The sequence below is a fragment of the Solea solea genome, chromosome 7 (genome assembly GCF_958295425.1).
Source record: "Solea solea chromosome 7, fSolSol10.1, whole genome shotgun sequence".
NCBI classification, from domain to species: Eukaryota; Metazoa; Chordata; class Actinopteri; order Pleuronectiformes; family Soleidae; genus Solea; species Solea solea.
This window is the reverse complement of record NC_081140.1, coordinates 17,751,572-17,770,489: the sequence shown is the minus strand read 5'-3', so window position 1 is coordinate 17,770,489 and position 18,918 is coordinate 17,751,572. Positions and strand designations below refer to the sequence as shown.

The following is an 18,918-nucleotide window of genomic DNA, read 5'->3' as shown; positions in this document are numbered from 1 at the left end:
AGTCATTAGTTGCTTTTTGCTCACCGATAATGAGCTTAGACTTGGATGGAAAACAGCCCGACCATATGAACCCGATCTTCACTTGAAGGAAATCTATACATGCACACAAAAGACATACAAATTACCCAGTGTATAGTGATGCAGGAAAACACTTTTTTTGTTTTTGTTTTTTAAATGTTAGGAGATTAAATAAGTCTCAAACTATTCAGTAGACTTTGTCTAGACATTGGTAAGCCTCCTAACATTTGGTACACGGTAGTATAAACACACAAAAGGTTCAGGGAAATTAAACAGAAATGAAAACTGGATTTGGCTGTCATGAAAACTTTGCATTATGCATTTTGTGGAATATTTTTAGAATACATTTTCAAACTGTCCATTTATTTTGCATGTGTCTCCTTCCTAAGAACAACTTCTGTTTATGTGAGCAAATTTGTGTGTGTATTTTTTTGTTACCTCTTTAGGATCTTTTCTGCCATAATCAATTACTTTGTTAAGACCAGTAGTCCTCATTGAGACCAAAACCTGGTCCTAATGAGGCAAAACCTTATTTCTAAGGAGCATTTTAATTTTAGTTGTAAGATTTGAATTAATCGTGTTTAGGTTGAGGTTAGGGTCAGGCGTTAACTATATGGGATAGCAATTTATTTAGGCTGTTCAAATTAATGGAAGTCAATGCAAGGACTTAAAAGAATAGCTGGGCTAACATGTGTGTGAGTGTGTGCGTGTGTGCGTGCGTGCGTGCGTGCGTGCGTGCGTGCTTGCTTGCATGCCTGTCTGTGAGTGTGTCCAAAAAGAGGGAGAAAATCTGGCCACTTTTAATCACAGCAGAGACAGCCCGGCTGAGCGATAGAGGACTGTGACAATCCACTTAGTGCGCTCTGTAATCTGTTTAACCATTTAGCGAGTTGTTAAAAGTGTGCAAACACATTAGAAGATCTGCAGGCTTTAGTGGTGCACAGGACAGTGTGCCTTCCAAACTGGGTAGCAATTCAGTGTTAACACAGTGGAGTTGTGTGTGTGTGTGTGTGTGTGTGTTGATGTGTTTGAGAGCTGCTGTAGGCACTGAGAGAAGCCAGGCCTGGAGCGTGATGACAGAGAACAGACCTGGCCAAATAGAAGATCCACCCAATCCAATTACCCTGTTCCTCTCTTTTATTCTCTCCTCCCCTCCTCTCCCCCCTCCTCTCCTCTTTTTACGGACCTGTCTTAGGAGGAGGTACTGATGGCAGTCCTGGCTGCTGCTGAAGTAGCTGGCTGCTCTGCTTTATGGATCAGAAGAGTACGGAAGAAGGATTATAAGCAGCAGGTTATGAGCAGCAAACATGACAGGCCAGCTCCGATTTAGGAGGGTTATGTAAATGTGCCTGTCGGCAGGATATGTTTTTCTGCCCTGAGTATTTTCTCTCTCGCTGGAAAAGCTGGGTAGTTTGGTTTTGGGGGAAACAGAGTGGTGTTGAAGGCAGTGAGGAGAGAAGATTGTTATGGAGAATGATGTGTAAAAGAGACACACCATTAATGTTTAATTTTCTCCAGGCTCCAGTGCTGCACCAGGGGCAAGGAAAAGTGTTGACTGAAGTCTTTATGAGAAAGGCAGAGAGTGAGAATACATTATAGAGAAAGAGATGTTCTTTTTGGAGACAGTAGACAAAGTAACATAGAGAAGATAAAGAAAGACAGGACGAAGTGCAGGGGACAGTTTTCATTTAGTGGAGAGCAGTCTGTCATGCATTTGGCCTCTGTTGCTCTGAGACAGAAATACAGCTCTGCAGGTCTTGCCTAATGGCATTGATCATTACAAGAATACCTCTGTCAGATGGGCTAAGCAGGATTCCAGACGTTCAGTTAAGTACCATGACTCAGTTGTGGAAGAAATTATTGCTTGTGAGCAGCATATGATAATCAATCTCCATGGAGAGTATACAATCAGTAGCCATTTTTTTCCCTATCGCACAGAAATCAGATTAAACAATAGTTATAAGTGCAGGTACGAATCATACAATGTGTATGTGTGAACAGGATGACTGAAGAGTCAGTGCCATCTGAACCTCTTTCTCCCGTCCACTTTCTAGCTTCAAACTTCCCTCTGATTGCAGCCTTTGACACAATCCTCCACACCATACTCATCGATAGACTAGCCTCCACTGGTATATTAGACACACCCCTGGATTAGTTTATCTTCGATCTCTCAGTTTATTCAAGTAAAAACATCCTCATCCCACCCACCCCCCCCCATCTCTTCTGGTGTTCCCCAAGACTCTATCCTTGAGCCTCTGATGTTAATTATGTATCTCCTCCCTCTTGGCCACATATTCTGTAAATACACCATTCAGTTCCACTTCTATGTGGAAGACACCCAGCTCTACCTGTCCACCAAAACCACTTCCACACTCCCACCTGTCTCTCTGACTGTCAGGAAATCAGACCCATGGCCTCAGTCTGTCCCTCACACCAAACACTACTGTTATCCTGGTTCACACCCTGGTCATATCTCACCTCGACTGTCGCATTGTTTGGTTTACCTGATAAATCCACCCTTAACCTGCAACTGGTCAAATACTCCACTGGCTCCTGTCAAATTCTGTATTACAGTATGTATGTATAAGTAAATATAAGATCCAGCTCCTCACTTTTAAAATCATTAACAACCTTGCCCCTCGCCAATCCCCCCCACATCAGCACACCCACTTGTACACTCGGGTCGTCGTCTTCTTCCATACAGTCATCCTCCCAACCACTCATCTGACCACCATGTGGTCGAGAGGCTGCAGCTTCTCAGCCCCACACCTCTGCAATGCTCTCCCACAATCAGAAACTTGGATTCTCTTGTCACCTTCAAATCACAGCTCAAAACTATTGCTGTTGTATTTTTAGTATTTTTTCATGCGTTTTTACCTTTTTTGTAGTATTTGAATTACTTAGTAGTCACACTGCTCATATTTGACAGTGTGGAGCCATGAGAAAGTTATATGCTTTCTGCTTCCTCCCTTCGCTTCCTCCCATGTAGTCTGACACTTTTTCAGCAGAAATTTAGCTCTTAGGGCCAATGTTTAATTTAGTTGTACTCATGTCTCTCTCACTCTTGCTCCTTGTCATTTACGTTCACTGTCATGTTCTCTTGACTCAGTCTTCTCTAATGGAGAATGGATTTGACCTTGTGTCTTACTAATTTTCCTTTTGACCTTCAGCCATATGGTATAAGCCACCTTTAACGTCACTGTGTCACAATAAAATTCATTTTTATTTGCCTCTACCAACTTATTAAATCTTGCACATTTTTTCCTCACTATCTATTTCGGTATCATTCATTCTGAGCGATCATCATTCAGTATCACTCAGTATCATTCAGCCTTTCTTTTCTCCCCCTGCTCGCACCTTGCCTCTGCGTCTTTGCCTCTGTGTCTTTGCCTCTTTATACGCCACAGCTGAGTGCATGGAAACTCTGTTCAGTTATGTATACATATCTCGGGCAGCGCTGTCTAATCAGCAGAGTGAAATAATTCACTTCCTTTTCTTTATGTACACACTCATCCATGCAAACCGACTGAAATCTGTCAGTGCTGGGCTCTGTGTGGAAAAAAAAAAGTTTTTAGAAGGAAATGGTCTTTCACAAAATGAGAAAGAGAACAAATCTTTGCGTTATATTTCCAAACACATTAATCAGAGTGAATAGTGCTATTGGACCCAATGTTATGGCAAGCAGTTTTTTTGCAGGTATACACAAGCCACAATTACTGAATGCTGAGTGTGTGTTTGAGTGGAGAAGTTTCTGTGTGGTCAAGTTACATGTTGGCATCACAGAATGAATGCAATGACTAATTATTTTTTCTCAAATCTTGTTTCTCCATTTTGTAAAAGATGCCAAAAAAAATTCTCTGTATCTGTATTTTTTCTTATATGTTCACTGTACAGTAAATCAGTTTTTGAATTTAAACAATATACATTCAAGGCAACTTTAGATGTTTAATGGTCTTTAAAGTTTCTGACACATTTAGTTTGGGACTTAAAAAAAGGTGATGAGTTTTGACAGCCACCCTCATTGTTTGGTTGAAGGGATTAGTGCCAGGCCTTCAGAGTTGTTTGCGAGGTGTCAAAGTCTCAGTCCGAGGCACCTGTGTGTGCGCATAATATTCTTTACTGTGGTCTTTGGATAATTTGTATTAGTGTGAGACTTGGGTTAACTTGTCTTTGTACCACTTTTCCTTGAAGTCAACAGACTCACACACAGGCTTGATGTCTTTCCCTGTAGGCCAGATTTCAGAGCGCTTGGGGCCATGTTGTTTTGTCTTCTGATGGACAGGCACAAAGAGAGAAAAAAAAGAGAGACTTACCCTGGCCAGTGATTACGGCAGTTTGATACCACAGACATGGAGGTGGTGGGGGTAGGGCCGTGGGGTTCAGTGCACGGAGAGAAGTGAAAAAGGCACCGTATAGAAAACGTTGTGTAGATGACATGAATAACAATGTACGCGGCGTGTCTCCCTGGACCCTGATAACCCGCAGACCAGGACCTAGTCCCTGTGACAGGCTGGCCTTTGTGGCCATTTTATCCCGCCTGTACACTTGCAAGGTAGAGCCGGGATAATCGCACCTAATCTAATTAACGCTAAAGAGGGCCATGACTGAGGCTGGCCAGAAGCAGACTGGGCATGTGACACACACACACACACACAGCTCAGCAGCAAAAGCCTGTTTGCATCAGAAAAATAAGGTTGTCATATTGATTATGCAGATGAGGCACTAACTGCCTCTTGGCCAGCCGGGTACAGCTGACACAGGCTGAAGAGAGGGATGCAGGGAGAGGAAGAGAGGATTAGCTCTCTGTTTAATTTTTACCTTTTTGCAGCTTTGTCCTCACTCACTAAGGTTGATGCTGGACAATAATCTAAAAACAAAGTGTCTGTTGTTTTTTTTTTTAGTCCATGGAGATGTTAAAAACCACAACTAAGTGGTTTGTTTAACTTTGACTCAGGAGCAAAAGTCATTCTTAAACTATCTGACATTTATGGTGATAATTATCGATAGAGTCTGATTTTTGGCCTTATCACCCAGCCATGTTGAGGCTGATGGTAGAGTTCGGAGAATGTTTGCAAGAGGAAGTGTATCTTGTTAACTAGCTGACGTTTTCCTCCCATATAAGTTATCCTATTAGTAACAACAGGAATTACATTTTTGAACTTGAGCTCTCAATATGTTCAGCTATGTGTTGCTTTGACACATGGATATGTAGAAAACATTTACACAGCAACAGATGTACAGTATATAGGCTTTGAAGAACTGAGTATTATGGTTAGGCCTAAGTAAAGAGGACTGTGATTAAGCGGCATTATCGAACAATCCTTTGATTTCAAGCTCAAAATAGTAACAGAAGCTGAGGGTCTTCATATGTATGACTAACAGTCCTGAACACAAACTTAACAAGTCCAAAATTTAAACTTAAAATCATACAAAACACAAAACAAGGCTGTAAATCCTCATGGGTGGAACCAGTGGAACCGGAAACCGATCTAATTGTTACCTATGTTTGAATGCATGCAAGAAGGGGTGCTGATACATGCCTCGTATTTATCTGCCTGTGTGTGCAAATACATTGCTTCCTGTATGTGTAAACACTTGTCTTCAGGTGTGTGTGTGTGTGTGTGTGTGTGTGTGTGTGTGTGTGTGTGTGTGTGTGTTGTGTGTGCAGAAAGCCAGCAGGCAGATTGCTATTTCCCCCTCTGCCCCTATAGAAAGGCCCGGGTATTCTCTGGATGAGGGTGTGATGTACAATTGAAGGGCAGGATTGAAACTGATTACCTTGTTAACTCCTGGCACCCACTGGCAGCTTGAAATAGACCTGAGAGCCAGGGCCTGATTTGCAAATGAATTACCTCTCGCCCGGCCCTCCCCTTCTCCTCCCCTCCTCTTTCTCGTTCTTTTTTTTGTCCATTCTGTGCCAAGATCATCTTTTTATATTGTGCCATGACAGATGCTGTGCTGGGTTGCCATTGTTCCCCATCAGTTTTTCTGGGGCTGCAAGAGGAGCCAAAAGATTTCCACATGTGATTTTAACACAAGCGTCCCCCCTGCCTTATAGCCCAGTGCTTTATTCTTTGTGTACCAGTACTGCAATCTACAGAGTTTTGGAGCAGGCGGAAATGTTGAAGAGTGTCATTGTCTCCATCTCAATAATGGAGAGGTATTTCTCTGATTAGGAAAGCTTCTAATTGGGAGCTATGAAAAGGACCGCTGGCTATTGAAGAAACCGTGGGGAAATTGATTGCTCTCCATGTCTCCCTTTTGCTTTTTCTCTTTCTGTCTTTGTCCCACTCTGCCTCTATGTAACACTAAAAAGAAGTCAATTTTCTTCAAAACTTGGCCCCAGGATTTAATTCCGTTCAGTATCGAGTTAGTGCATATAGGCAGAGAAGAGGCAGATATGGGGTGTCCACAGGGAGACACGCTCAGTCTGTGATGTTTTTCCTGTGTTTAAATACCTGTTTGAGTGTCTGAGTGAATGATTTTCCTGGCTCAAAATTAATTAAAGAGGGGTCCATCACGGCTATAACCCACATTTGTGCCATTTTTTATTTGTGTCAGAGAATTTTCTGTAAAAAAAAAAAATGAACCGTCACAAGTTGTTTTTATTACTTTACATAAACTATTAGATTTTTAACTCCATGTTACTCTATAATCTCTGACTTCATGACTATACTTTAAATGGAACAATGGTGGTCCCTCACTTTGTAAGACCATGTTGTTCAAACAGTAACTCATGCAGCATTACACTTTATAGTTGGTGATGATGTTTATTTATTATTGTCATGTTTTACTAGTGGGTACAGAATGTGAGCAGTTTCAAAATATCCATGTGCATTTAGTTTGACTCATCCATGTCAAGGTGTCTGATCTGGCCCACATGTAAACAGGTGTGTGATAAAGTGTGTCTGTGTGCGTGCGTTTCTCAAAGAGAGAAACAGAAAGGTAGACGTAAATCAGTTTCATCCTTTACTATTCCTCCTTTTCTGACTTTTTTATTGACTGCACTTAACCCTCCCTCAGTGAAACATTAAGTGCAGAATTTGTTAGCCCCATTTTTAATGGACTGCATGTCTTTGCCATTTTGGGATTATGCCTAAGTATGGCCCCCTTAACTGGAGAGAGGGGCAGATTGTGTGTGTGTGTGTGTATTCACATGCCGAATTACATAGAAAGCATAGACGCATAAGTCTGTGTTTAGTTCCCCTCTGTGCTGTGCATGGAAGAGTGACAGCCCCTGACTTACCTCCATTATCCCTTTCTATGTGTGTACGTGTGTGTGTGTGTGCGTCTCTCCAAATCTCCTCATAGCTGCATAAAACCCTGAAAGGTAGCTCTGATAGTACACACACAAAAAAATACAATTTCAATTTCAATTGGCAGCCCTGTTAAAAAGGAGCTATGGAGATGGCAATCAGGCCTGTAGGAGAGCAGAAATCCCTGTATTATGTGTGTGTGTGTGTGTGTGTGCGCATGTGTGTGCGTACCCCCGTGCGCGCTCACCCCCATCCCTCAACTGCTTAATATCAAGCTTTTGCCTTCTATTAGTTAAACAGGCAGATGTCTCGGATGTGGACTGTGTGTTAGTGCATTGTGTGTTTTAAGAGTGAGTGTGAGTATGCCTGCTCGCTCGGGTGTCCCCATCACATTGACTCTTTAATAAATATGCCTGCCATTCTATCAAACAACATGTGAATGCTCAGTGACACGCTTGACAAGGCATGCAACTGTGGAATAATGGAACACACACACATTCACTCTCTTAGAAATGTCTGTATCACAGTATTACGGTGTCTTCCCTCTGATGTCTCTCTTTCCTGCTCCTCTCCTCAATATCTGTGACTAATATCATGTTGAGGTCTGAGAAGCTGTTGAAGGTGTTTTATTTAAATTTCCAATAAAATGGGGACGAACTTTTTAAGAAGAAAAGAAAATCCACAGTCATTGTTTTTTTTTCATTTCCCTCATTTAAAAAGTTATATGTTGTCCAACTTATTTTTTGAAAAACAGATGAATCACTTTTAGTTTTAGCCATAATTGTGAAAATAGTGTGCTGGTTTAAAATTTCATCGAACTTGACTGTCCGCTACTTTGACACTTGGACTTGCAGGTGTTAACTTGTGCAACATGTGTTAGTGGCTTTTAAGCACATGAAGCCTACAGTTGTTTGTCTAAATGTGCAAATATTTTTGGGGCTGATGCTTGAAGCACCACATCACACTTCAGTACAAAATGTGGTTATTACATTTACCTGTCCCCAAATCTCAGAGGACAATTTGGCTTTCACTTATTAAAATAAGTAATAAATAATATTAATTGTTGTCCAGAACTTGGATGTGAAAATGCTTATTCCAGGAAAGGGAAACTTATAGTATCATTCTAATTGACCTATAAGCCTGCTGTGGTCACTCATGCGGGACAGTTCGTGAGGTAAAATATGGCCACTGGACCAGAGTCTATCAATATAAACCTGATATTATGTGGTAAACATGGCCAATGGTGGATTGTGAAAGGGTTAAAGCTTCTGCACACAGGACAGCGGGCCAGAGAGGTAATGCATGGCTGATGAGTGCTGGGCTAATGGGCAGCTCTGTCAGCTGGAAATCAAATGACTGCCTCTGCATTTTAAGTCCCTCTGTCGCCTCCATTGACTGACTAAAGATATTCATCTCAGCCGTGTCAAGGGGTGCAAGGGGGGGGGGGTACAAGTTAAGAGAGGGTGGGGAAGAAGAGAGAGGATGAGGGAAAGGAGGGCAGGGCATCTTAGAAGAACCCGACGACCTAATGCAATTATCAGAAACTTCACCACAAATGACAACTCATCGGGTGCTGGCTCTGTAATTAATTGTCTGCTAGCAGGAGCACAGAGGTTTGAGAGGGTGAGTGTCAGGGTGAGGGAGAGAGAGGAGAGAAAGAGAGACAGGCGTGTGATTGTTAGAGGGCAAAATGACAGGTGAGGAGGAGAGACACAGGATGGGAGATGAGGTAAGATGAAGCAACAGTTTAAAGATCCTTGTTGGAGTGCAAAAGACATGGAGAAACAGAGCAAGTGATGGAGGCAGAGAGAATTACGGAAGAGACGACGTGAGGGAAAGAAATGTGATTGAAGTTGATAAAAGGAGGAGGAGGGAAAAAAGAGCTGGAATGAGCGCCGGCAGTGTGATGGATCCAGTGATTATGTCAAATTGGTCGGTATTGACCTTACTCTGTGTAACACTCATACTTGTTTGTCCAATTTTACTTAATTAACCTTGGAGAATAATTGCGGTTTCCCGGAAAAGCAGTACATTACTTTATCACTGTCTCTGTCTCTGTCCTCCACTCTACCGTCAGACTCTCTGACACTCTGGCTTCTAACTATTTCAAAAGGGCAGTATTCCACACGCAAAATATTGCAAGTTTGCAAAAGTGTAAGGATGCAGCATTTCAACAGTTTTTTTGTTTTTTTAAGAGCTTACAATATGTATACATGCTAGTTTTTTGTTTGTTTGCAAATGTATTGGTCCTGCCCCTCAGTCTACATGGGAATTGATATACAAATGTTCAAACCACTTTCCTTTTATAGTCATTTCCCACTTTACGCTACATGACTACTGGATACATTCCACACCCTGACGACCAAGTAAAGATACTGTTCTCAGTGGAAATGCAAGCCTGACCCAGGGGCTTTACCGTTCCAAACTGTGCCATACTGTACCAAATCGAACTGTACCATGATGAAAACACAGCATTAGAGTCAACCTGTGGGACAGAATAATAATGTGGATAGTGCCTAAAGTGGGAACATATTCTGGAGGTGCTGTACTCTGAAAGTACTCTCAACCCAGCCTTTCACCCTGTCAGGGTTAATGAATGAATGAATGAATGTAGTGCAGTGCAAGGTTAGTTTCTTCGTTTAGGATACACTAAGTTGTGTGACATCATTAACACGCCCTCTCGACACGTCAACCCCGTCATCTGCTTCATTCCTTCATCACACCCTCCCTCAGTCCCCTCATTCCTCCGTCCCTCCTGCTGTGTGTCAGGGCTATAATGTGCTCGTATGGTTGTAGTAAGCAGGCCACAGTGTCTTCTGAGGCCTTGTGCTACACCGCCATTACTATCTGGCCTACCTCCACTACAAATTGGATGAACAGGCACTGACACATTTTCAATATTATTACATTAAACCAAGTGGATTTTGATTGATAACCTAATATTGGCCTAATGCAAAACATCAATCATGGCAAGTATATTAATTATTTAATATTGTGGCGTAATTCAGAAATCGATGCTGCCTCTGAGTTGAAGGCCCAGAGTACTGAGAGAGGGAGGGAAAGAGAGATAAGGAGAAGAGGAAAGCTGTGTCCCTGAAGACCTCAGCAGATTACATGATGTTTTGAAAAGAGATGAGGATGTAAAATAGTGTGTGTGTGTGTGTGTGTGTGTGTGTGTGTGTGTGTGTGTGTGTGTGTGTGTGCGTGAGCCAAATGTGTCTAATGGATAGAGAGCGATCCCTTTGGCCCTGGTGTGGACAGCGCTGGACAGCTTGCCCTTGATGAAGTCAGGACAGTAGATGAAAGAGTGCAAGATTAAATGCAGCTGAAGAGCTTAATAAAGGTTGAATCACAAAAAGAAAAGACAAAAAAGTGGTTATGGAGGGGAGTGCGGGGGTGAAGAGGAAAGCTAAGAGAAAAGAGTGGAGGAGTAGGAGGGATTGTGCGCTGCGTCTCCCCTGTGTTAGATTGTTTCTCACTAATTGCGCTTCATTAGCGGATTACACACACTGTCACCACGGTTACAAATGTCTTGCTGTCTGGTTGCCGGGCGCCCATCATGTATAATGAATGTGGCGGGGTGTTTGTCAGAATGTAATGTAATTACAGCTAGATGAAGTTTGCCTTAAGTGGTTGACTTGTCTGCATGTGGCTCACTGATGGAGCACAGAACAAACAAGCAAACATCCTTCTTCACTTTTATAATTGTTTCTTCTTTTTAGAATGTTTCTCCTACTAGCTCCTGGTTGTTGTGAAATTATTTGAATTATTGGGCAATGGCTTAGTTTTGTGGTCACATTAGGCATGGCTTGATGGATGGATAGAGGAATGGGGGGAGGAGGGGGAGGAAGGTGGAGGATGGGATGGATTAGACAGTATGTAATTTTAGAGATGGTGTAGATTTACACTGTGATGCTGCTGGCTGCATTAGCAACTGCCTGTCGATAAGCTTTCTTTCCTCTCAACACACACACACACACGCACACACACACGCACACACACACACATACACACATACAGAGTGATACGCCATGGCCAGGGTGGAGTTGTCAGTAATGGGGGACAGAGTTGGATGGGGAGGGGGGCTGCTGGGATCGGGTACGGGGGCTGTTTGTGTTCTCTTGATCTTTTGATTTCCACTGCTGCAAATTTTAAATGTGCCAAAATTGCATCTATTATTTACTGCCAATTTGCTCTTTTTAAAACCGACTGCTCCCCTCCTCCTCCTCTTCCTCCTCCCTCCTCCTCCCCCTCCACTTCCTCGGCTCACCATTCTGCTGTCGCTACCCTGATAATCATACATACTCATATTTTGTATTAATTCACACATAATAAGCTCCCACTTCTTTCTTTGTTGGCAGAAATTAATATTATGGCGGTCGACAGTGTAGCGACGATATTAGCTGTCTGGTGTTGATGCAAACACACACAGCACATGGGTCTGAAAGGTTAACAATCTCATCATTCCTTATTATGTGGTGTCTCCCCCCCCTTTTGATTAAACAAAGTCTTTTTGATGTCATCAAGATCAGTCTCTCCCTCAACCCTTTCAAATTAGCTAGAGCCCTTAATCTGCAACTGTTTTGTTAAATAGAGTCAAATAGTTTCACCAAAATTTAAAAATTTTAATACTTTTGTTTTTTTTAATGTAAGAAAAGCTCTGACATTAGAAACAATGCATTAAGTTGTAAAAAAATCATAGATTCAATAATAATTTTTCCACAGGTAACGTTCCAGGTAAATGTGTTAAAATTTTCAGACAGTACTTCAGAAACATGTTCCTCTGTGTCGTGTTTATACACTTATTGTAAGTCGCTTTGGATAAAAGCGTCTGCTAAATGACATGTAATGTAATGTAATGTAATGTGTGTCTTTTCCTTGTGTGTGTGTATGTCTAAAAAAAATAATAGCATTTTCTTTGGTAAATGACGTTTTGTGTTGGCCCTTCTTTATTTACAGTGGGGGAAATGTGTTGTTGTGTTGCAGGGACGCCGGGAACATCAAAGGCAGATTAGAACATCTGGTAAGTTCTATTTGACTCCCCCCCCCTTTTTGTCCGCCACATGTACACACAGACACACACATGTGCATATAAACACATGCACAGTCACTCACACACTTTGATATCTGCATTCCTAATGTAACCTCCGGAATTGGAGCTGAATACTCACAGCTCACAGGGAGAGAGAGGGAGAAAACAGAGTGAACAGGGATAGAGGGGAGGGTTGCGTCTCCCCCAGGGCCTGCTATGACTTTTATATCAGTGTTTCACTCATCCCCAGTTTTACACCGGTTGTCCACTCTGTTCTCCCTCTGTTTAGCATTTGTTTGTTGATATTTTTTTGTTAATCTTTGTTCTACTTTTCACCATTGGTGTTTCTTGCTGGTAATTCTCTTTGAACCTCAGCAAACAACTGCAGAAGAGAGAATCGAGTTCCTGTTTACAGCACCACATGATACCCATTTTTAGTTGCGTTATTGTGTACATAGAATACTTCTTAAATTGAGCTAAAACGCTCATTTGTGCGGAGATCATTTTTATTCCAGAACGCTGTTTTTATATGGAAACGTTTGGATGTAGCCTCACACATAACTCTTGGAGCCCGCGCACACTCTCCCTCTCTACCTGTCAGCAGGGGGCCTTTCCTCAACTCTTCTCTCAACCATGAGTCGAGGGCCTGCTGGAGACTCTCCTGGGACGGCCCTAAAAAATTTAATAGTCACCGTTTCTCCTGCTACTTGCTTTAATACGGGGTCAGAGTTCTATGCAACAATGTGAAGAGGTTCTTTTTTTTCTTTTTGGGTGGGAATGAACCATGGTTTGATGTGCCTCCTATTCCAGGGGATGAATTATAGACAGGGGTCAGTGAGGGTCCTGGCTCTCTGTGGATGTCACATGGCCACCCTCCCTTGCCTCACTGCATGCTAAACTGCAGGTCCCAGCACCCTCTACGCAAATGACCCCCCGCTCCACTCTGTGCTACGCAAATGACCCTGAATATGCCGCACAAATGACTGACCCTGAAATTCAAGCAGCTCTTGTACTGAACTCTTCTCTCCTCTTCAGCGAGCAGCAGATCAGAGTTGACCTCACATTTCACTGTAGTCGCAGGATTTATTCCTTAATGTTGTAATTGAATGTAGTCAAGTTGAAGAAAAACTTGTGCATGCATGGACTGAATTTTCCCAGTGTGTTGATTATTGTTTGTATCATTGCTGTTTTCTGGTTGCATATTATATGTGTTACATTAACGTTATAATACAGCTATTAATAATTGATTTTAAAGCACTGAGCTGTGCTTTGAGAGTTTGTGATGTTAGGTAGACAAACAGTGGTTGTTTACGCAGGTAAACGCTGGTAAATTCTGATTGCGGAACTAACAAAAAGTAGTGTCACTCCAGTTACACGTTATTTCCACTGCACAATTCATATATTTCAGTGACCAGTGTCAAACATATAGAGCATGGTGCAGAAGTGCTGTAGTTTGGGTTGAGAGGAGTCTATAGGTGGGTATAGAGGTGTGATGGATGCGTTACTCCATAAAAGGTGTAGTGAATTATTCAGGAGAGGATCACATACATATAAGGCATTAATCAATATGTGTATGGGCAGTTATATTGTGGCAAACATTACATTAGCTTCTGTTGCGAGTTGAGATGAGTCTTCTTGTCAAAGGCGAATGGAGGAATGTAAACTAACTTTACTGTGTACACAAGTGCAATCAACAATGAGTGCACTCATTTGTTTTTCAGGCTCAGATTTAGCTTGAGTTGTAGATGCACCATTTTATACTAATTCATTGAAATTATATCGGCGCTGTAGCAAGATTAAAATTGGATCTGTATTTTGTACATATGTTCTTTGTAAGGTTTTCTACAAACCAAAACAAATTGTTAATGTCAGGATTCTTAGCAGGGGTTAGTGCAGCCGTTTTCCGTTTGCTTTTATTTTTGTAGTTTTTACACTAAGTGGACCTATAGGGACAGATTATAGCATTTTTGTGTTTGATTCTTATTTACTGCTGTGTCTTTATACCCATCAGGATAGCTCAGGAGCTAAACCTTACATATGTACACATACACACACACACGGGGAGAAACACACAAACATGTTAAACAGTGCATTTTCTTGTACAAAGTAGATTTCTCAGGGAATTTTAAATACCACAATACTGAGTGAATTTATGGGTGTGTTTATGCTCATGGGGAGATTGCACCCCAGTCGTTGCCTGCCTGGGGAGTGCAAGACTCTGATTACTATTCGGGACAGATGAGTGTAAATAATGGAGCTCGTCCCCCTCTGAGGTAGAGTTTGCAGGGATGTAGGAAATGTTGCTCCCCTCTTTGCCTCACATACAGTATAATTCTGTGGATTTCTAAACAGTTATTTATGACTCTCTGCTGATGAACTGCTCTAAGACTGGTGTTGCCAGCCTGTACCTGCTCTCCATGAAGAACTCACTTTCTATTTCAAAAGTAATGATGATTTGCTTCTATTAATTTAAACCAATTGCAGTAGTTGTCAGAAAGTGTTCCACTGTTTACTCATAACAAACAGAAATGTCTCCCCGAATCATCATACTGATGTGACAATTGAACTTGTGTTCAGATTATTCTGCTTGATTTTTCATGATGAACATCAACATTACCTCCTGCTGTTAAGGTAACGGCACGAATGATTGACTGGTGCAGTAATTAGGTAGGCAATTAAGATTTATGTGGTCTGAGGGTTGTTTTATTGTTCATGTTTGTTTTGTTTTCGTATTTCAGCAGATTGACTGAATCTCATGATCAGTAGCAATGCTGAGAAAAAGACTGAAGTTAATTGCTCCCAGTGCTCTGTTATTGTATGCGTGCACGCACACACACACACACACACACGCACCTCTATTTGAATTGAACGATTCCTCGCTCAGGGAGGAATGGAGTTAAAGTGAAAGAGGTGGCCTACAGCAGCCAATCAGTCCAGATGCACAGCTTCTTAGAGCAAAGTAGAAGAAAGCCAGCAGCTCAATCAATACATGAAGAATCAGCCTCATCAGGGTTATTGGCTCAACCTGCAACTGTACTCATCGTTCCATCACACACACACACACTCTGTCCAGGGAAAGGATAGAAGAAGAGAGGGGTAAAGGAAGAACAACAGGGGTGAGAGGGAGTTTGAATGGGACATTTTAGTTACAAAGTGTTAAAATTTCATATTTTAACGTGATGGTTTGCTTGTCTTTTTAAAAACTATAATGAGTGCATTGGGAGTTAAACAACTTTAACATATCTGATGAGTTTACAGCAATAATTAAAAGTGTTTCACGTTTGTTTTTTCTGGCCAGATTTCTTTCCAACACGGCCTCACAAGATGTCAATTTGTTGATTTGAGTCAATTTAGACACGTGATGCAAGTATATGCCCTTAAATGTCCCCCTTTGTTGGGGAGTTATGTCATTTTACTGGTAAACAGGTAACATTTTGATAAAGAAACCAGTGACATTGCTTTACCCTCAGAAAACAACATCCCTCAATTCTGTAGTTTTAATGATCATTAAAAATAAATAAAAAAATGAATTAAAAAAATCAGATTTCTTTACTCCCACAGATTATTCAACTTTTATTCTTCTGTATTTGTTATTGTTTGCAAAAGTCCCTTCAAAAGTACACAAGAAAATGTGTCTATGAGCAGGGGAGCTGCCCTCTCCTTTGCACTTTATTGAAGAAATATTGTAGCGTCAACAATTTATTTTTAAATTGTCTCAGTGCATCACTTAGAAGTTTTGCTTTTGTTACGTGATAGAGAAGGAATTCTGCCGTTGCTATTGTTGACGCGTCACCAGACGCCTCACTTCAGGGACGGCAGATGTCCTCCAAGTGTCCCTCGGAGAGGTGAAGAGTTTACTGAGGCGAATAGTTTGACAGACATGGACCAACAGCTGTAGTTAGGACAAACCCGACATTACTGAATATGGTACTGAGATGACTGTGAAGACAAGAAGTTGAGGGGAGAGTTCACAGCTCAGAAAGAGAAATAATTGATTCTTTTATTTAGTGTTGCTTTGTCTCAGTTGTCAAACTGTAATAGATTCATCAAAAACTTGATCCATTTTTCAGTTTATTTCTCTTTCTTTGTATTCCTTCCTCTCTAATATGATTGTAAAGGATAAAGAGGTGTAAATAGCCAGAGAAAGGACAGATTCTGGACAGATAACGAACAAAAGGGGGGTCTGATAATCAGCAAAAAGATTTCCATGCTTATTACACTCATGATTTCATGAGATTTGATGTAGCGTTGGGGGTGTGTGCAGGCATAGGTGGAGGGAATGGGGTCTCTTTCTCTGTCTCTCTAATCTCGACAGCACGGCTAAATGATGGAGTAATTTGAGTGACCTCTGACATGGGGCAGGCCCAGAAGTAATTGCATGTCATTCTGGCAGGGAGTGAAGGGGGGGGATCTTCACAAAATCTCCCCTTTCTTGCACATCATTTGCTTTTCTGTGCCTCTCTTTTTTATTTGTCCCCATCACTGTCTCGCTGTGGCTCACTCCTCGAGTGATTCCCAAAAAAAGAAACACCCCCCAAACAAAAGAAAGATTGCATTAATTTTCAAATGATGATATTACATTAAGCACGGAGATCTCATATATCAAAACGTGAGAACTACTCCCTTACTGTATGTGCTTCATCTTAATGGTATCGCTGGATGTCAAGGGCATGGAGGAAATTAAATCGGAAAGTGCAGATAGACCAAAGAAGATATTATCTCTGGATGATTGCAGTTTTGATAGGTATTCCAGTGAATTTCATTTTCTCAGGATGGGGAGAAGATGAGTTAGCCTGCACATTTGCTCATTTTTCTTCTACATGATTTATGTGAGTTGAGTATAAAACTCTCTCCCCCCCTTCACCCCCACCACATCCCCCTTTATCAGAGACACATACATGCATACGCACCCACGCGCACACATATGCACATGGAGTAGTAAATTACTGCCTTTGAGTTGTATCTCGGCCGGGGCAGTTAACGTGAGTGTGGTTGTTTGTGGGCAAACTGCAGTGCACGTGTTTTTGTGTATTTGTGTGCGTGTGCGCGCGGCTTCGTCTGTGCGTTTGTACTCGTGTGTGTGTGTGTGTGTCTGTATGAATACGCGCACCCTAGATAGCAGCAGCAGCAGCAGCAGCAGAGCCATCAGCGGGAATGATTCCAGGGAGACGGGGGAGTGTCATTACTCAGACTTGTTTACATTCTAAATACGTAATGAAATCTTGTTGGTAATAATGACGGGAATAAAAGTTTGGGAAATTGTAAAAGTGGTGAAGTTTGAGAAATGAGCCCCGGCCTGTGAAATAGCATTTGGGGGCAGGAAACGACATTATTATGCAGTGCTCCTGCCTGCCTCAGACATGAAGATGAACTGCTGGCGGGCCATAAAATGCTGTTAGCCCTAGCCTGAAGTATGGCACATTGTAAAAGAGCCCTGATCCCATATTGCCATTATATATAAAAGTATAGCCATACACAACATTATTTTTCATATAAGATGAGCTTGGATGCGGTGGCCCAGGCCCCCCAAATACATACACTGATAGGCAGATTTCTTCTCCCTCCTTATAAAATATATAAATAAACATATTGCCATGGAACCCATCTCTGCCCTGATCTTATAGACTTCGATATTAAAAACAGAAATATTGCATTTTCTAGGAGCTCTATTTTCCCCCTGTCTTTTTTTGGGTATGGGATCTACCGTATATGTGTATTTGTTTGGGAGGAGGCGGGGGCTGCGGGGAGGGGACAGGAGCAAGAGGAGGAGATGCAGAGGAAGCCTGAGTGAAATGCAACAAATAAAAGAAAATGGAAACAGATGAAGACTTTAAAAATATAATGAGATGAATATTGAGCATTTCAACTCCGGCGTGGAGAGAGTTTTTCCCGAGGTGTGTGTGTGTATTTATATTTGTGTATATATTGAAACTGTTTATTGACACATAATACAGTAGTGCAGTTAAGATTTATATCGTAGTCGTTGGACTGATGAGGTCATTGATATTCTTTGAGATCATCAAACGAGTGTTTTTGAATTATTTACTCTCTGGTCAAACATGGGAAGCAGGACAAATGTGAAAACATGTGACAACAGTCCAGGAGTCTTGTTTAAAGCCACAATGTTGCTGGTGTTCTCAGTGAAACACCTGTTTTATAATTGATAGGGACATTAGTCAGATGGCCGTTTTCATAAAAATGCCAAATGTGCTTGACAAAGAGTGGGGGCATAGACTTATGGATAGAGGAAGAGATGAATGCACCAGTCTGTCAGGATTTTATTTGTTCCTCCATACAAACACCCAAACATGCATCAACTGTATCCCCGAGTAATATTTAAGAAATGTGTCTCATTTCAGTATTAAGGGCATTGAAACTTTAAGTGATTGTAATAATAGTGATAGTGATATTTCTTTAATAGTGTCAACATTATATGGGACACAAGAAAACTGATGTGCTTAAGTTGGAGGTTTATAAAATAATGTGAACAGATACTGTAAATATGCTCATCTGGTTATTATCTTTATAAATAGACTTGACTACACGGCTATTATTTATTTAATCATATGTTCTTTTAATAAATGAGTGCAGGTTTATAATGAGACACACCTT

At 41.5% G+C, this 18,918-nt stretch overlaps 1 protein-coding gene across 1 annotated transcript in view; it reads left to right on the top strand.

The window, feature by feature from the left end:
- rsrc1 (arginine/serine-rich coiled-coil 1) overlaps window positions 1-18,918 on the top strand; it is a 111,604-nt gene that overhangs the window by 27,897 nt on the left and 64,789 nt on the right. Inside the window, exon 5 of the mRNA XM_058634030.1 lies at window positions 12,261-12,297. Coding sequence (XP_058490013.1) covers window positions 12,261-12,297 — 37 coding nt within the window. The remainder of the gene's footprint in view (window positions 1-12,260; window positions 12,298-18,918) is intronic.